An 11,529-nucleotide genomic window follows, 5' to 3' on the forward strand; every position below is an offset into this window, starting at 1 on the left:
CTCGAGTTGAATTGCTTTTCTATCCGTCCGGAGTACAGGATACGCCCCACACAACATCGCTGTAGCTCGTTAGCCTCAATAGGTCCTTTTTAAAGATAGCGCCCGACATCTTGGTCCTTTGGTCCTGCCCGTATTCGGGGCTGTCATGTTTAGGGTTGTCCATCGCAATTTATATCATCCTCCGTCGTTTTCGGGGCTCTACAAGCGCTCGGGATAAGCTTCACTAAGCACATTGACGGCTAGACTAGTCGGCCGCCGGTGCTGCAGAGCGTATCAGCGCTTCGAGTTGTTCCCCGTGAAGTAGGCGAGGTGTCCGTGGACTGACTCGTGAGGTACATGTATGACGCTTTTATTCAAGGAAACACTGCATGAGGTGGCCTCAAGATCAATATATCGGGGAACACCTCAAGGACACTTCCGTTCCCTCTCATTGGGCACTCCCTTTTGTTTTTCAGAGATCTGAATGAGACATCTGCAACACCGGGATCCACGCCTCGATGTCATCACGTGATATCAAACAAGCGCGTCTAGGATAGGCAAAGAATGTGCCGCGGGCACGCTCGGTCAGAGGGCAATACTCCATGGGCCCAGTGCCGGAGGAGCCTTGAGAAGAGCTCTCAACACGGGCAGACGAGTGAGGCGGGATGGAGTGTTTCATAGGTACGAGCATTCCTAGGTCTATCTCCATATCTCTCCTTCAATCAACCAGTTTACAATTACTTTTACAGTAAACAAAAGTCTACAAACTCCGACCCATGCTGCAATATGCTTCTTGTACAGTACTTTTCCCCCAGACTAGCCACCCCAGACAACGCTTCTATCCCTAAGCTTACAACATCGCCAGACCAGCCACCACTCCAGCAGCAAGCCCAAGCATCTCCCTCACCGCCACCGCCGACGCCGCCCCCGTAAACTGGCTCGTCGTCGACGGCCCCGTCGCCGTCGCCGTGAGGTTATTTCCCCCAACCGACACCGTTGGCGTAATTGACAGACTCGCCGCCGATGTAATCACAGCAAACGTGCTCGCTCCTGTCTCCGTCGTCGCGGCTACAGCTCCCGACGACGGCGTAACCGTATACGCCGCCAACCCCGTCGCACTCGCCTCCACCGCGCTCGTGGCCCACGCCGACGACGCGCTCACAGTCGCCGGCGCGCTGCCAGGGCCGTAGCCTGGCAGGTAGCTGGGGACGTAGCTGGCGGTGCCGACGTAGGCGGCGCAGCCGGGGACGGTGGTTTTGGGCGGCGCCATGCCGCCGCCGCAGTCGAGGGGCGCGCACAGCTCGCCCGTGCCGGGCACGTACCACAGCACGTAGGCGCCGCCGAAGGAGACGGTGTTGGAGGTTGTGCAGCCGCTGAGGTCGGTTTTGGCGAGGGCGGTGGTGAGGAGGGCCGCGAGGGCGGGGAGGAGGGATTTGGGGAGCATTTTGGGTGGGTGTGGGGTTGGTTGGAGCGAGTGGGTGGTTTGGCAAGGTTTGAAGGAGCGTGATGGTAGGTAGGTTGGAGGTTTTGGGGGTGAACGAGTGACGGCAGAAATTCTGCTGGATTTGTGGTTTGGGGAAAGAAAGACGGAGAAGTGGTTATGTAGAAAAACGAACGTGTGGAGCGTGAGATATTAATCGAACAGGCAGCAGGGCGGAAAGAATGCTTTATACATCTATTTGAAGGAGTGCGCTGCCGTTATTTCCGTGAATTTCTAGGGGTGTTACATCGGCGGCGTGTTTTAAGGATCCGCTAGTAACGGATGCCGGCGCGGTTGGCTGAAAATAGATCGTGGAAAGGGGCAGGGCGAGAAAATTTAAAGGCGCCGCGAGTCGAGGCGGATCCTTTGAACTTCTATCACATTTTCGCGGTGAGCGACGGTTGTTGAGGAGTACGAGGTTCGTCTTGTAGGAAAGTTGTGGGTTTGCGATCATCAGCGATCGTCGGATCTTCGTCGACGAGCAGGGAGGTTAAGTTTATTCTTGTTCTGTGGGTTTTTGTCAGCGGGTTTTAGTGGTCTGGTGCTTGCAATTTCTCCACTTGTTTCATGTCCCTGTCGTCGTTATTCTCTATGGTAGTATTAGAAGGATTCGAGGGATTCGAGGAGGTGCTCGAGGTGTGTTAGAGTTACGGTATTTTATCGTCACTCGGATCGCCGTTTTAGAGCATGCCTTGAAGAAACAGCGAGGTAACACGCGTCCCCCGGCTCTCGCGTGTGTGTTCAGTCCCGTGATCACGATAATGAGATTCGTCTTCTACACAGCCAGCGTTCATCAACCTTCTTTACGAATCGTGGAACGGTTAAAGATCCGAGGAGGATGATATCAAACCCTCGAATGTTCGTTAGTCACCGGTGTCACATCGCCACTCTGCCCACGTTTCGGAAGATTGACTTCCCGACCAGGAACTAAATCCCACGTGTAGCAAGTCGATCAGCTCTCTGAACGCGGTGTTGTTATCAACCGGTTGTACAGTGTTCACTTTGATAGCGCGTAGACAAAGCGTTGGGAATGTAGACTTCAACGAAAACGATGTCTCGATGTCTCACATCCCAACCACATGACCTCAAGTAAGTCATAACTCACGATAGGTGCGTCGTTCTCTACCGAGTGCTTGTTAGGAGTGTGAGACACGTTGGAGAGAGATGAATTTAAGTACTTCAAAGGCCTGGGTGGATGACGAGGCTGATTCTCATTTTTGCGAGTCTCTTCGTCCGAACACACATCAAGACAGTCGCACTACCTTGACACGTTGAAGTAATGGCAGCACTCGCTAAAGTGCGTATCGGCGAACACGCTCCAGACTTCGTATGCGACGCTGTACTCGCCGGCCAGTTCAGAGGTAGTAACTGTACATTTCAGTTCTTGCGCCGTGCTAACCAGTATTCAGAGATTTCCCTCTCTTACTATAAAAGCAACCGCCAATGGCTGCTTCTTATGTTCATTCCAGCCACCTTCTCCTTCGTATGTCCTTCGGAAGTTCTCGCTTTCCAGAACACCCTTGATGAGTTCACCGACCGCAACTGCGCTGCGGCGTTTGTGTCTGTCGATACCAAACACAGCCTCTGGCACTGGCAAAGCCTGCCACCACGATTTGGTGGATTAGGTAAGATAGATTTGCCGTTGCTGGCGGATCCAAGCCATAAGATGAGCAAGGACTATGGGTGCTTGATCGAGGACGAAGGACTGATATTCATTACCGATCCGAGTGGGATTGTGCAGCAGGGAAGCCCACCACCCGTAATTTCACGCCTCAAACTCAAATCTGACCTTCACAGATTACCGTCAACAACCTCGCCGTCGGCCGCAGCGTCCTCGAAGCACTCCGCCTCGTCGAAGCCTTCCAAGCGGTCATGATCCACGGCGTGTTGTGCCCCGCGAACTGGGCCATCGGCGCCGACACCATCAAAGACGACTACGACGAGAGATTCGCGCGCCTCCAGGCGGAATTCGGCGACATCGAAGTCGCAGACCTGGACGCTAAGCACGGGCTCTCGCGGACCGTGAGCAACAGCAGCGGGCAGAGCCACCGCGGTACGCCCTCAGTGAGAAGCCCGCTATCGGCGAGCCGCATACCAAGCGGCAATGGGAGCTGGGCGAACGTCCGTAGGTCGAAGGTCCGGCTCGAGTTCGCGGATCCGGTTGAGAGCCGGCCAGGCACACCTGCGAAGGAGTTCCCGCCTTCGCCGGGACTGGACAAAGTACCGTCGCGGACGGTGAATGGGAGCCTGATTTTGCAGCATCTGAGGGTGAAGTCGGAGACCCCGGGGTCGCCGGGCAGTGCTCCTCCTCATCGAGGCCTCCCACCGCCCGCGGCGCAGGGCGCGACGAGGCTGCAGCAGACGTTTAAAGTGTTCAGGAAGCTGGACACCGGGTTAGGGACGCCGAAACTGGAGTTGGAGCCGCGTACGGAGAAGCTTGAAGGGTCTCTGAATGGTGTTATACGTGAAAGGAGCTATTTTGAGATTGTGCCGGAAAATGCCTGAAACGAGAACTACGAATGGAGAGGCTGAGAGGGCACTTGATAGGATTTCGCAGTACGAGTTTAGGTATTTAATGATTAAATTGGGGTTCTTGAGAAGTCTGAAAATCATCGAAAAGAGGGTAACCATTGATGTATTCTGAGTTTGTTGGTTGCCAATGTTGCATCCAATTCACCGAGTATGAGGTATAAGTCTCCGCAGAGACTTTGGTAACATATACACCATGTTCATCACACGTTGAGGAAGGTCCACCCATACCGCACCGCATCGCAAAGAAGCCATACCCTTCCCTAAGCTTTCCCGTCCGCTGTGGGACCTCTAACAGTGCCCCTCGGAACATAACCTTCCTCTGGTTTTGCTTACACCTATTCTCGCTCTACGTAGCGTGAACCCTCGATGAGAGATAAAACCATCCGGGCTGAAATCGAAGGGGCGGAACTAGCCTTAAGAGGGGTGTTAGAACACTGAAGCAGGTCCACGAAATTATAATCGCAGCGAGTAGCGTGACTGGGGCCCTAATCCAACGCCGTGCTTGCAACATTCGAGGCTGCACAGGTTGAATGGGCGTGGGGTGGTTCGGTGCAGTAACAGCATGCGCAGCCTGAAGTGTTCCAGTAGAATGAGAAATTAATCTGGACTTTAGCCATTGCTCTTCTTCCGAAGATCGTTCCACATGCGGTCCACAACCTGGAAGACAGCAGTAACCAATTGCATGGTCTCGGCATCAATGCCTCCTTCGCCAAAACGTTGCTGAATCTTGTCCGGATGCCATTTTACGCGTTCGAGCTTTAGTAGAGTACTAAGCCCATCCTCAGCAACTGGTGCGTTCAGGAGAAACTGTTCGATAGCGTCCTTTTCTACATCCTTCCACTGTCCTGATCGAATTGGCCATGGAATGACGTTTCGAATTGCCACCTTCCCGCTCTTCTCTTGGTCCGCGTTAGCCTTGAGCTCCTCCCATCTCTTGTTGTACGTCGTCCACGACTCTTTTGTCTCTTTCGCTTTCTTTCTAGCCTCCCCTTTCTTAAGACTCGCTTCGACTCTCGCCTGGAAGTCCTCTCTTTCTTCCTCCATCTGGCTCGTCTGCTCCCTTGCCTTCTCTGCTTTCTTCCTCCGCCGCCTCTCCTGCTCCATCCGCACACGCTCCTCCTCGATATGCTCGTGGCTCTTTTCATACATCCGAGCCCTGACATATGCAGCGTACTCCTCTTCTGTCATCTGCTCCAGCTCGCCCTTAGGCCCCTCTTTTGTGTTTGAGTATATGTGCATTGGCTGGCCATAGACGCCTTCCCAGTACGCCGCACCTTCATCGTCGGCGAGGGCGTCGAAAAGAGACTCCCGGAATGCGGAGTCTGGGTCTAGGTAATGCGTTGACCGCGCGGTTGCATCGTAGCTGTCGTCGAACTCGCTTGGATCGTCTTTTGGGCCTGAGTACTGTTCATTGCGCCGCTTGCTGCTGCGGTGGTGGTGACGGTGATGGCGGTGAGAGCGCCCGTCGTCCTTCTCTGATCGACGCCTCTTCTCGCTGTTTCGGTGCTCTGTGTCGTGATCCTTCTCCGATCGTGCCCGCTTCGTCTTGAAACGGAATTTGGTAGGTTTCGAGGTGCTGTACTCGTCGCCAGCAGGGTCAACCCCAGTGGCCTCCATGATTCTGGCCGCGGGTGTTTTGAAGTCGTCGCATTAAGGAAAGGAATCTGGGAGGGTGCGGAGCGTTGGTGAAGGTTGTTGGGCAGAGAAATGTGATGGTGACGTGCGGTCACCTTTAGATAAAATGCTTGGCGCGCCTCAAATTGGGACCTCACCTTTACGACTTCACCTCACACCTTCAACATCTATTCAACATGCGCTTTTATGCGGATCTCTCACTTGCAATGAAACAGAGGAGTTGTAGTAGCTTCTGAGTATGATTAGCTTTTAAGAGAGGCTCGATAAGGCGGAGTATATTGACGAAAGTCTGTACATAATGTATTATACGTTGGCTTGACGCTGTTTAGGGCGCTTTAGCAGATTATTGTAGATTCGGAAGTTTCGAAGTTATTATCTTTGACCGAGCGAATGAGGTAACCTTGGTAAATTGTGAGTAATTCTTGTTGTCTAGTTCTCATTCTGCCTAGTGTGCTTCAACACAGCCTTAGAAAATTGGATGCACATGTAAAAGTCACAACTTTGTGAAAACTTCCTTGATCCATAACATCAGTCAACCCTTATCACAATACCAGTCTCGTCGTATCTCCTCAAACACTCGCAGTCCGGGTCCAGCCCGTACACTTCGCTGGTCATTCTCATCACCTCTTGCCAGTGCATCCATATCCCTTTCCTCGACATCCATATAATCAACGGACCGTGTTTGCATGAGTTCCCTCGCCATTCAAACTTCATGTCTGCCCTCCCCTCCTCCGGTAGCCTGTACTGCGGGTCCAGCGCCGCATATTCTAGCAATAGCCGTACGATACCTATGTGGTACTTTTCGACTGCCAACCCCAGCACGCCGCCGCTGTTACTCATGTTACACTTCTTGACACTTACTCCATTCTCCAGCAGCAACTTGACACAATCGTAAAACCCAGGCGCCGTCGCCAGCAACAGCGGTGTCCGAGACTTGTGGTCCTTCACATCAATGTCTACGCCCAGTTTGAGGAGACATCTCAAAATCTTCTCCCTTCCCGATCTCGCGGCCTCCAAAAATGCTGCCTGCTTCAGAATTTCGAGGTCGAACGACTCCTCGTTTTCATCGCTCTCCAGCCACCATCCTGTAAACGGGAGTTCCAGTTCGCAAAAGGATGAGTCGCCACTCAATATGGCCGCACGATTCAACAGGTCCTCCACGATTCCGGCATTCCCACTTTCAACCGCGCACATTACAAGTTGACGCCACTTTTCCATGCCCCAATCAGTCGTAGACGGTACACAATTTCCAAATCGGCCGGTCGTAAACGAATTTAACATACCGTTAAAATTAACCATACCTTCGCAAAGAGCGTACAGCGCTTCGCCGTGGTCCTCGCGCGAGGTGAGGGATATGCTTGATTGAGCAGCGCGTGTAGAGAGAAGGTCGAGCATGTTGTTGATGCTGTACGTGATGACGTTCGTGTTGCGGGCAAGGTGAGAGACCTGCTGATAGAGGCGCTCAGCAACGAGTCGCGGATTCCAGCGCCAGTCGTACTCTGAAGTGGCATGAGCTTCGGTAAGTTGGGAGGCGAGGGCACGCGTGATTTCGGAGTCGAAGAGTCCTGGATGGGTCAGTCAAGTGCTAGCTGATATTATTTCTTGGGATTTGAAATAACGTCAAGCGTGCCCCTGTACTCTAAAAATCAAAATAACGACCGAAAAACTAGGATTTTGTAGTGGTCTGAGGAACGAAGAGGGACTTGAAAAATGTATAGTAGTGTCTCAGGAAGTTGAATGGGAGAACTATAAGGATAGTGATTGGGAATAGAGAAACCGTACTGCAAACTAATCTCAACCTCGCTACCTTCCGCACATTCGCCCGCACATTTAATCTTTTATTTATTCGGAAATCTGAGCCCGCCTGTCATTGCGCTGTGACAATGTAATCGAGCATCAAGCGAAAGAGCTCGAGCGGCCATTCAGAGAAGTTGTTCGCCATTGTGGCCGTTCTCTTGCCTCGATGAGGTGTAATGGAGCGGAGTTGGGGGATTCTGGAGGAGAAAGGTTTTACGATGGAACGTTATAGGCACCCGCAAACGAGGCTCAATCGGTCTTTGGAGCCTTTTACAGAGTCAGACCCACCTGCAGGTTGCCAGAAAGGCTTGGCATTTTTACATCAGAGATCTAGCGAGGTTGATTTCGTGACTTCTTCCACCCTCCGCGTCCCCTTTGCATGCACTGTCAAAGTGCCGCTACGTAACGAGGAATAAATCACTCGATGACATGTGGAGAGTGTCCCGACTACAGTGCCGCCCGCTAAAAGGAAAGAGATCGGGGAGGACTTGTCTTGTCCGGTAACACTCTAGGGTAATAATTCGCGCGCTTTGCTTGAAAGTTCTGGTAGGCCATAGTCTCTAGTTGGGTCATAGCAACTAATGTCACCACATTTACTGAGCGAACTATTATAACATCACATGTCCGCAGCCCTCCCCAAAAAACAATTCTCCCAATTCGGGATGGTGAGCATTAAAAGAGCAGAAAAACAACGGGCTGGGGTTTCTTGGTTTGTGGATAAGTGTTATTTTCACAGAGTTGACATGTCAGGAAACAACGTTTGGGATTTTTAGTTTGTTAGTGGAACCAATCTAAGTGAGTCGAACTCATAACTCTGGACGGCCATCGGCTAACGAGGGACTTTGTGGGGACTTTTGTTTCATAGGACTCAGCTGCAGACGGTCCTAATCCCAGGATTATTGCTGGACCGGCCGGAACAAGAAAGATCATATTCTCTTACTGGAGGACAACTCCAGTCAGGAGACTGACTATCGAGCACGACTTCAACTCACCTCATTCACCTCGGGATTGCATTGCTCAAAAACTCGTCGTTACACTCGCTGCTTGCGAACGCTACCAGACATTCACCAGGTGGGTGCTCTCTATTACCACTTTCACGCGGTTTTATAGTATGAACCTCTGGTCATCTACAATGCTATAGGCACGTCCTTATCCCTTCTTAAAAGCCTCACCAAATTACACCACCACCAAACGCATGGGCACCTCCGGGCTTAACGACAACGCTTCTACCTCGAGCTCCAGCTCTGCCAACACTCCTATGGGTCAGCAGACCTATCAGACTACAGAAATCAGCAACACGCAGACAGGTAACGAGCGCATCATCACTGCCTTCCCCTCCCGGAATAGAGCTGGACCCTCCGGAAACCAAATCAGCCAAACCTCTCCAATCGGAATCCCGCGAAGCCAACTCTGTAAACCCTTCCACTCCCGTTGGGTCCGCGAAAGGGGTTCTAGTCCTTGATCTGAAAGGCATTCCAATCCGCCGTGGTGGTCCCCACCCATCCCTCCAAAGGACAGCTTCAGGCCAGCTCTTCCAGGAGAATAGGTCTGATCTAACTCGAGAATGGAGCTCTAGCTCGTTGGATAATCTAGACTTAGAAGCGCCGTTCAATTACAATATCGATGATCGAGTCGTACATCCACCTATGTCTGACGAGGAATTTGAGGCGCTTCCGGAGTGGGATGACAGTAAGAATGATGGCGAGGCGGATAATGAGGGCGGAGGAATGCCATTGAACGGTGTAGAACGGGCACCAATAGACGGCGGTGCAGAACGATAGATCCGGCGGCTGCTCTTACAAGCTGCTGAACCTGACCACGATATCATGAGGCTGCTAGCTAGAACTGCACACTCGTAGTAGCAGATGGAAGAGTGCGATGCCTAGGTTCGACTATGTAGGCTGCTTCTAAGGTCTGTGCCACATTTCATACGATGGCTAGATGATGTCGGGCATGGTAGCAAAATGAAGTAAACGAATGATCTCAAAAGATCAAATTCCAGGCTGAACCTTGCCTGTCAGAAGCAAATATCGCCTTCAGATTTGTCGGGGTGTTGTGAGGCATCCTAATTCGTAGTGAATGAGTGACAGTACTGCTTGTTGACATACGCCGCAATCTGCGGCTCCTCCTGCTTCCAACCCCATCAGCCACACCAGCCGCTCCTGCATCCACCATGACCCTGCGCAACATGGATTTTGATAAAGTCCGACTTGCTAAATTACGTGCAGAGGCGAAACGGCGAGAGAGAGAGTCCATGGATGATCTCAACAACGGCCATGAGGAGGCATTCAAAAAGCTGGAAGAGAAGGAGTTCTGTGAGTCTGCGGTCAGGTTCTTCTACTTCCAAAAGAAGCGCGAGGAAGAGAGATATAGTAAGAAGAGAGACGAGATCGACTCGGCTTGGGAGGCCGTCCTAGCTGAGCAAGGAGTAAGTCCGCTTCTAATCCGGTTTACTCAGGACTGACTGACCATCTTCAGCGAGTCATATCAGAGATAGCGAAACTCAGAGACCCCGGCCACAACCTAAATCATTCCGCCCTTGATATGCCGGACGTCCAACGAGCCCTAGCAGAAGGAACCAAAATCGAGGTTGCTGAAAATGGACAGGGCGAATCCGCCGATGTTGCCGTTAACACACCACACAAGCCTGCACTCCCCGCATCTGCTCTGAAGATCAAGCCCTACATGGATAGTGTTGCTGTCACCACAGCGTACATGTACAAGAACATGGGCGCTTCCACTCTAGGCCTTCATACTAGGGCCTTTGACAACCCCATCCTCACCGAGTCGGACGCCGTTCGAAACGCAAAACGCATCTTAAAGAATGAAACCCCTGGCCCAGCTTCGCACCTCGCCAACTACAAGCAGGCTTCCTCTATCATCCAAGAAACGAAGAACACCAAATCTGCAGCTACAGTCACCAAACCGAGGAAGGTGGCTGACGCCGACAACACCGAGGAAGCCATCACGATCCCTGCCTGGCTTAGCTGTGTAGTAGAAGGCGCCGGCGGCGCTTTCATCGAGATGCATTGCCCAGTATGCAGAGCAAATTCGACCCGTATAGAAGGGTCGCGCGAGATCAAATACTTCAACGGAGTCGGAGGGTTGGTACGGCACATGTGCCGCAGTCATCCTGGGAGTATGGACTTTGCGCCGGGCCCAGGGTATGATCGGGACGCGTGGCTGCTTGATCTATTCATCAAGCGTGTCATAGAAACCGATGAACTTGAGAATATAATAAACAGAGGGCGGGACTTCGTCGCAAGTAAGATATTGTCACTCATGCTACCTTATTACCTTGCTAATCCCAGATTTAGTTCCTCATGTGATGATTCCCCGAGGCTGGAAGAAGAGTAGCACTGCAACCGATTTGGGAGAAATTGTAATTCTCACTGCTGAGGATGTAGATATGGATGGGAATGGCGTGGACGAGGAGGTTGACGGTGCTGCGACGACGAAGCTGCTAGCGACTCCGAAGAAACAACACGATTCTCGGGGCTCTAAGCGCCGACGACTGGATATGGACTAGTTGGCCCACTGGTACAAGAGGTGGCACGCTTAGCATGTAAACCATGTTTGTATCCTTAGGGTTCTGATGCAGTGGTTGCATGTCTGACGAGATTCAAAGTAGGATACGAGCGAGAAATCTGTTGGCATCGGATAGGGTCCAAATTGCTCATCTGTACTGAGGTAAGCTGTGGTTGTTATCACCTTGCTAGACTGTATTTATTATGCGAGGGATCTCTTTCCACCCCATTTTTCTCACTCGATTTAGCAATCCTATTCTCTTGAGTGACTCTATCGTTCTTTGGCTACGCTTGATGATGAGCTATCAGCTCAACTAAGAACATGGCATCGTCTCGTTGTCGTGTGAGGATAGCCGGGCGCTGGTACCATTCATCTCGTTTCCGAGGGCCATGATATTAAGCATTAGAGCCCCTATCCTCTAGTTCCACTTCATGCTGCGAACCAGGAGTTCCATGGACAAGAGATAGAGAGAAGAGCTCGGCTTGCTGAGATGACCAATTGGATGAATGGATCCAGCTTGAGGAGGCAACAACACACACTGTTGGAGGAGGTGACATGGCCGCTTCAATTGGCACGAA

At 51.9% G+C, this 11,529-nt stretch overlaps 6 protein-coding genes across 6 annotated transcripts; 3 read left to right on the forward strand and 3 right to left on the reverse strand.

Moving 5' to 3' along the window:
- Nucleotides 1–603: 603 nt before the first annotated feature.
- On the reverse strand, nucleotides 604–1,887 carry BDZ99DRAFT_465842 (uncharacterized protein). The gene has a single exon (XM_033720639.1). It carries the CDS (start codon nucleotides 1,421–1,423, stop codon nucleotides 830–832), a length of 594 nt encoding a protein of 197 aa, XP_033573153.1. The 5' UTR covers nucleotides 1,424–1,887; the 3' UTR covers nucleotides 604–829.
- An 851-nt stretch (nucleotides 1,888–2,738) lies between these two features.
- BDZ99DRAFT_490146 (thioredoxin-like protein) lies at nucleotides 2,739–3,828 on the forward strand (the record flags this gene model as incomplete). Its single annotated transcript, XM_033723036.1, has 4 exons — nucleotides 2,739–2,820; nucleotides 2,869–3,194; nucleotides 3,257–3,584; nucleotides 3,626–3,828. 4 exons carry the CDS (start codon nucleotides 2,739–2,741, stop codon nucleotides 3,826–3,828), a joined length of 939 nt encoding a protein of 312 aa, XP_033573154.1.
- Nucleotides 3,829–4,600: 772 nt separating this feature from the next.
- Nucleotides 4,601–5,608, reverse strand: BDZ99DRAFT_394182 (uncharacterized protein; the record flags this gene model as incomplete). Its single annotated transcript, XM_033715876.1, has 2 exons — nucleotides 4,601–5,319; nucleotides 5,476–5,608. The coding sequence occupies 2 exons, from the start codon at nucleotides 5,606–5,608 to the stop codon at nucleotides 4,601–4,603; spliced, it is 852 nt and encodes a 283-aa protein (XP_033573155.1).
- Nucleotides 5,609–6,008: 400 nt separating this feature from the next.
- On the reverse strand, nucleotides 6,009–7,738 carry BDZ99DRAFT_538312 (ankyrin; the record flags this gene model as incomplete). Its single annotated transcript, XM_033726634.1, has 3 exons — nucleotides 6,009–7,191; nucleotides 7,434–7,461; nucleotides 7,712–7,738. 3 exons carry the CDS (start codon nucleotides 7,736–7,738, stop codon nucleotides 6,155–6,157), a joined length of 1,092 nt encoding a protein of 363 aa, XP_033573156.1. The 3' UTR covers nucleotides 6,009–6,154.
- Nucleotides 7,739–8,618: 880 nt separating this feature from the next.
- On the forward strand, nucleotides 8,619–9,204 carry BDZ99DRAFT_479471 (uncharacterized protein; the record flags this gene model as incomplete). The annotated part of the gene is made up of 2 exons (XM_033722236.1): nucleotides 8,619–8,730; nucleotides 8,771–9,204. 2 exons carry the CDS (start codon nucleotides 8,619–8,621, stop codon nucleotides 9,202–9,204), a joined length of 546 nt encoding a protein of 181 aa, XP_033573157.1.
- BDZ99DRAFT_538318 (uncharacterized protein) lies at nucleotides 9,152–10,998 on the forward strand. The gene is made up of 3 exons (XM_033726635.1): nucleotides 9,152–9,851; nucleotides 9,902–10,688; nucleotides 10,735–10,998. Exons 1-3 carry the CDS (start codon nucleotides 9,597–9,599, stop codon nucleotides 10,950–10,952), a joined length of 1,260 nt encoding a protein of 419 aa, XP_033573158.1. The 5' UTR covers nucleotides 9,152–9,596; the 3' UTR covers nucleotides 10,953–10,998.
- The last annotated feature ends 531 nt before the right edge of the window (nucleotides 10,999–11,529 follow it).

This window comes from Mytilinidion resinicola, assembly GCF_010093595.1.
Source record: "Mytilinidion resinicola strain CBS 304.34 unplaced genomic scaffold BDZ99scaffold_16, whole genome shotgun sequence".
In the NCBI taxonomy this organism is placed as follows: domain Eukaryota; kingdom Fungi; phylum Ascomycota; class Dothideomycetes; order Mytilinidiales; family Mytilinidiaceae; genus Mytilinidion; species Mytilinidion resinicola.

Excerpts from the sequence above, each read along its gene's own strand:
- BDZ99DRAFT_465842 (XM_033720639.1), bottom strand. The coding sequence starts at position 1,423 with ATGCTCCCCAAATCCCTCCTCCCCGCCCTCGCGGCCCTCCTCACCACC.
- BDZ99DRAFT_538318 (XM_033726635.1), top strand. The coding sequence starts at position 9,597 with ATGACCCTGCGCAACATGGATTTTGATAAAGTCCGACTTGCTAAATTA. Across the intron at positions 9,852-9,901 it reads CCGTCCTAGCTGAGCAAGGA|CGAGTCATATCAGAGATAGC; the intron begins GTAAGTCCGCTT and ends GACCATCTTCAG. Across the intron at positions 10,689-10,734 it reads AGGGCGGGACTTCGTCGCAA|ATTTAGTTCCTCATGTGATG; the intron begins GTAAGATATTGT and ends TGCTAATCCCAG.